Source organism: Sinocyclocheilus anshuiensis, unplaced genomic scaffold (assembly GCF_001515605.1).
Source record: "Sinocyclocheilus anshuiensis isolate Anshui unplaced genomic scaffold, SAMN03320099.WGS_v1.1 scaffold140, whole genome shotgun sequence".
Taxonomy (NCBI): Eukaryota; Metazoa; Chordata; class Actinopteri; order Cypriniformes; family Cyprinidae; genus Sinocyclocheilus; species Sinocyclocheilus anshuiensis.
The window spans coordinates 2,309,171-2,315,393 of NW_015554147.1; the positions used below are offsets into that span (position 1 = coordinate 2,309,171).

At 38.4% G+C, this 6,223-nt stretch overlaps 1 protein-coding gene across 2 annotated transcripts; it reads right to left on the minus strand.

Moving 5' to 3' along the window:
* Window positions 1-2,737: 2,737 nt before the first annotated feature.
* LOC107670595 (hepatocyte nuclear factor 3-gamma-like) lies at window positions 2,738-6,210 on the minus strand. 2 transcript variants are annotated; one of them, XM_016463236.1, is made up of 2 exons: window positions 6,023-6,210; window positions 2,738-5,427 (listed from the first exon to the last, which is right to left on the minus strand). In XM_016463236.1, exons 1-2 carry the CDS (start codon window positions 6,083-6,085, stop codon window positions 4,180-4,182), a joined length of 1,311 nt encoding a protein of 436 aa, XP_016318722.1. In that variant the 5' UTR covers window positions 6,086-6,210; the 3' UTR covers window positions 2,738-4,179. The 2 variants fall into 2 exon arrangements, with proteins under 2 accessions (XP_016318722.1, XP_016318721.1); XM_016463235.1 differs by having other exon boundaries at window positions 6,014-6,210.
* Window positions 6,211-6,223: the final 13 nt, after the last annotated feature.

Consider the following 6,223-nt stretch of genomic DNA (forward strand, 5'->3'; position numbering starts at 1 on the left):
AGGGGCGTAACATTTCCGTCTCACGCTTGAGGAATTCGGCCAATCACAACGCACTGGATAGCTGGCCAATCAGAGAACACCTCGCTTTTCAGACCGATGAGCTTTGTAAAAATCGACGTGTTTCAGAAAGGCGGGGCATAGAGGAGAAACAATAATGTACAGTATGTGGAAAATAATGTTTTTTTTTAACCTTAAACCGCATAAACACATTTCATTACACCAAATACACAAAATAATGTTCTTTTTAGCAACATCATATGACCCCTTTAAAAACACGGGTGCAAATGAAAACACATAGTGGTTTGTTGTATGACACTATTAAGGCTAATATTGTTGTGATCATTAATCTTGCTTGTGAAAAAGAACTGCACTTAATAGTATCGAATGTGCACTTGGAGTGTGATTCAAATCATAGATTGAATCTATGTACTATCTGTACTTTCAGATAATATTTTAATGAAATAAAAGGCCACCTTAGTGCACTTAAAAAGAGACACGTTCACTTTTAAAAAGTGCACTTTGTAATAATGTCAAATTAAAGGTTTTACTTTAAAGTGTTTTTTAAAACATGTTTTAATAATCTTTTGTCAGGCTTTAAAGGAGTACACTTATTTTGATGTGTTGACTAACATACTAAAGCACATGTAAAGATTATAATTTTAACTGTGGTGTGTTATTCAATATTACATTTAAAGTTAATACATTTTACATGTTCTAAATTGCATCTTCATCATTATAAATGTGCAATTACAAACGAATTTAAATATTGAAACTTGTATGTCATGCATACGAATTTTCAATAAAAGTGACATTAAAGTATTTTTCAGTTTACCATAAATGCTTGTCAGTACATTCAGCAGCAAAACTTTAACCATATTTAAAACACAATAGACATAATTATAAAATTACATGTAAAGATGCACTTAAGTGGGTGAAAAAAGCAGTCTCAAGTTAAACTAATTGCATTTAATATAAATTTGAACTATTATACATTTTCATTTATTGTAAATAACATGAAATTAAGTTTCCAAAGACATTACATTCAGTTCACACTTAAGTATATTCTTTTAAGTACTCAAAATAAAGAGTATAATAAAGTGGACTTCTTTTTCTAAAAGGATTTCTATTTTTGACATTGCTTTTAAAGGGACAGTTCACCTAAAATGAAAGTTCTGTCATAATTTACTCACCCTCATGTCGTTCCAAACCTGTATGACTTTTTATTTCATCCGTGGAACCCAAAGGAACATATTTAGAAAATGTCTCAAATGTTGTTTGGGACTCTATTGACTTTCAAGAAACAGACAAAAACAGTTGTGCAGAAGAAAGAAAGTCATACAGGTTTGGACCAACATTAGAGTATGTATTTTTAAATGAACTGTCCTTTTAAGACTGAAACAAAGGTCACAAAGGAAAAAGTACGTTCCAGTTTAGTCATGATGGGAAGGGCCCTCTGTTCCTTGTTCTTAATTTGCCATTGTGTCACCATGGAAACCATATCAGTGGCGTATTGGCGTATCTTATCAGGCTATAGAGCCCTAGCAGCAAGGTCCCTTTGTGTTTCTCATGAAGAAATAGCCACTATAGATTCCCACCAGGAGACCCAGGGCAGAGTCTACTTTACATTCTCTCTCTTTCCCCAGCCCTGTCTATCTTTCATCCTTCCCTCGCTTTTGCATGCGATCCGCTCTGCCTTTGAAAAAGCTCTCCAGAGTGACGTGACAAGAGAGAATGGTTTCACAGCTCTCTGTGATAAAGCGAAAAACACTGAGCTGAACCGTGGCTTCAGAGTTCTGCCGCCATCAATCTCACAAGAGAGAAGTAGCGAGACGAAAAGAGACATGGTGGGATTTTTCACACCAAAACAGAAAGAACACAATAGAATGCATGTTTAAAAATGATTCTGAGAACTTTTTTGGTTCTTGAGGTATAAATGATTCATTGCCGGATGCTCTTGGGACAATAAAACATGATAGGGTTATTATCCTGGCAGATGGAACATGTCTGCAATGTGGTTATTATATTGCTCACGCTCATTTTAAAGTAAGGGTCTTCGAAATGTCACTCTTCATACTGTGCATTGTTTTATTTAGACATACAGTGGGCTTCACTAGGGAACAAGGTTCTGTTTTCTAACTTAATACAGCATTTTGCATTACAAATGATATCATCAGCATAACAATCAAGCTGCATTAACTCCACACGTTTATGCAATCATGTTGATCTCAAATTTCACAATGGGGCAACTGGTCTCAAATGGGCTAAATTATGTCCACATCTTATAATTCTATACTATTCTCTAGTTGTGCAATGAACAGAACTGCTTCTATTGATTATTTCTGCACTCTACAAAAAAAAAAAAAAAAAAAATGTGCAGGGGAACAACAGAAAATGGACAACTTTGTTCCTTATCTATCACTAAAAGGTGCATATCAATACCGTAGGGTACTATATGAACCTTAGGGGCAAATAAGGTACCATTTTGCTCATTCTTTAATGTCCTGTTTGCACTTGATTTGATTTATTGTGGTATTTTAAGGCATCATACAAACTGCAACAATTTACACAAAACCTATAAAACTGTTCACGTCTAAGAGTCAGTTGTTGTTCTAAAAAATAACTGCTATTGTTTTAGTTTAGATTTATCAATGCATTATATAAGTATTAAAACATTTTGACGTTTTCAATAGTCACATTTTGACTTTAAGAATATGTAATAATGAAAAGAACTCCAAAGGATATGTGAGTTTTTTTAATATGAAAAGAACATAACAAACTTTAAGAACATACCATGAAACAATTAACCAAATAAAGCAATATATATATATTAAGACACTTATCTTCTAAGCCCAAAGGCCAAAAAGCTGGGTTTAAATAAACGAAACAGTACAAGAACATCAATTCTGACCTGCTTTCTTACAAATTTCAAAAAGACTTGCAAGAAATGTATTTATGACATGATGGCTTGAGACAAAGGTTTTATTATTAAAACTGCTTTGAAATCTTAGAGGGAGATTTTTAAATGACGAGATCTTACAAAAATACATCATGGCAAATTCAATAAGGTCTGTATGATTTTCTGATCAAAAGGTAGTTACAAAGCATTGTTGTAACAAAACGATCTCACCCCTCCCCAGCAGTGAAGAACAGAGAGGTCACTAGTGCAAGTATTGTATGGAAATGGCCCTTATAGTGCATTGTCTGCTGATCTTACTAACAGCTTCAGCTGAGCTGAGCAGACCTTGAGGCACACTAGAATAACAGCGAAACATCGTCAACCTCTTTTTCATGAATGTTATTGCCAGTATTTCTAGAAAGGGAAGTCTGTAAAACAAATAGTTGGATTTACCACAGTTTTATCCATCTTTGTCAAACTTTTAACTCTATATATACTTAACACAAAACTCTTCAGAATATACAAATTGACTTCATGGCCAAGTGTAAAAAAGACATTTCTTCAGCTCGTCTAAGGGACAAGCATAATGATACACACTCTCCGTACACTTCAACTGAACATGCGTTATGCTGTAACAGAAAACAGGAGAGTTTCCCTGTAACACAGTAACACCTGCTCACAGCAGTAACCTGAACTCAAACGCTTCCGCAATCACTCTCACGTCCTCTTCTTATCACATTGTTAACGTAACTTCACAACACAAAATCATGCGAGATATATTAAATTCTTCCCTTCATAAATAAATGCCTGACTCCTGCTTCCCCAAAACAGTATATACATGTGGCATCATTTGTATACATCTTCTGTGTTACATCCGAAACCAAAACCTTTATTTCCTGAATATATGTTAATTAAATTCGTTTCTGGGGAAAAAAAAGCATTGGAACTCGATCCTTGGTTCTGGTAAAAGCACTTTTCTCAGCACATTCTTAAAAATAAAGGTTATTTATTGGCATGGATCCGTGAAGAACCTTGAGGCTGCAGTCAACCAATCATCCATGGAAACTCTCATGATTCTCCATTGGTTCTTCTTGGAACTGTTCACTGAAAGGTTCTTTGAGGAACCAGAAATGGTTCTTCTGTGGCATCACTGTGAAAACCCCCTTTATTTTTAAGAGTGCAGGAACCGAAGCTTAGTTATTAATGGCAAAGCAAGCTCTGTGTTGAAGATGTAAGAGTCCCGCCATTAAGAGTCTGTAGAGTTCAAATGTCTTGTAAACACATTAGGAGGCATTGAGGACAGACCTGCTGTAGAGGGTCTGGTAGTATGCACCAGAGTCAATGGCGGACGGACCTGCACTGTCATAGATCTGTTTGGTGGCCATTGGAGAAGTTGTGGTGTAGCTGTTGTAAGCCATCACCTGGTCCTGGTACGACTTGAGGTCCATCTTCTGCTCGTTGGACATGAGGTTGGTGATGGAGAACGGATGGTTGAAGTTGTAGTGGGGGTCCATGGACTTCAGTGGGTCGTTCTGCAGATCCAGGTGCTGCATCGGGCTGGCCAACAGGTGAAGGCTGCCGCCCATTCCCTGAGAGTGCAGGTGCGAGCCAGACGGGGGCATGGAGGAGGACACTGAAGATGGAATTGGCACTGGCGAGCTGTGCGAAAGGTTGGGGGCCTGAGACGGGCAATCCATATGCACCAGGCTCCTCTGTTGCTCCTCCGAGGCATGGGAGCTGTCGGAATGGGCAGAGTCGGCACCTTCGGAGCCGGTGGCGGGACTGCGCTCCTCTTCAATCCCCTCACCGCTGTGGCCGCCCTTGGCGCTGCTGCCGCCCTCCTGAGACTTCGTCGAGCTCTTTTTGCCAGATTTATCCTCGAGCTTGAAGCGCTTCTGGCGACGCAGATAGCAGCCGTTCTCAAACATGTTCCCGGAATTGGGATGAAGTGCCCAGTAGGAGCCCTTGCCGGGCTTGTCGGGGGAACGCGCCACTTTGATGAAGCAGTCGTTGAAGGACAGAGAGTGACGGATGGAATTCTGCCAGCGCTGCTGGTTCTCGCGGTAGTACGGGAACAGATCCATGATCCACTGGTAGATTTCGTTGAGCGTCAGCATCTTGCTGTTGCACTGTTGGATGGCCATCGTGATGAGGGATATGTAGGAGTACGGTGGCTTGGCGTGGGTCAGCGAGCGACGGTACGGCTTTGGCATCTCCTTAGTCCGGTTGAGAGAGGTAGGAGAGGGGTAGCTGATCTGGGACATTGGCTGACCCATGCTTTGGTAATGCGAGAGGGGACCCAGGGAGGAGGCAGAAGAGCCCAGCTGAGTCAGAGAACTGTGGTTCAGAGAGGAGCCGACAGGGGACAAGCTCATGTGGTTGGGGCCTCCACCCATGCTGCTCAATGGGCTGCTGTTGAGACCTGCGCTGGGATAGCCCATATTCATGCTGGATGTGGAACAGGCCGAGTTCAGATTTATGTAGCTGTTCAAGCTGCTCACTGAGTTCATGGCGCTCGGAGAGGAATACATCTAAAAGAAAAAACACAGGACATTAATGTTTGCCATCAACAAACAAATGAGTAAATATAAAACAAAATGTTATAGTTTATAAACATATGCACACAAAATTATAATATAAGGCATTTTGCCTAGGCTTCTATATTATAAAGTTAATGCCAAACTACAATACATTCTAACTTTGTTATATTCTAGGTAAATTATATATATATATATCTCTCTCTCTCTCTCTCTCTCTCTCTCTATATATATATAGATATATAGATATTTAGAATTTTGCACTTCATTTCGTTTTACATATAAAACTAACTATTAGTTAAACTGAAACTATGAATCGGTGTTTTTAAAACTCAGAATTAGAATGAATCTCAAAAATAGAATTAAACAAATAAAAAAAATGAATTAAAATCTCATCTAGTGTTTGCAGTCACAAAGTGGCTGTGCACATAATTAACAGTAAATGTAAATATGAATTGAATTAATGAATGTTTATTTTTCTAACTATCTATCTATCTATCTATCTATCTATCAATCTATCTAATAACATATGTATTTTATTATCTAAATAAAAGACTACTGAAGATTTTCTCGAACGTACCTCACTTGCCTCACTGTAGAAAGCATTCCATTCCGGAATTTCATGAGATTCCATCTTCACGGAGCTCAACATCCCCAAATAAAGTTAGAACTCGTAAGAAGCGCGATACTGACACGACACTAAATTGAAATGGTCTTGACTTTTTTTAGAGGTTTCCTTAAAAAAAAAAAAAAAAGAAAACGTCCCACAAGACAAAACACTTTGTAATTC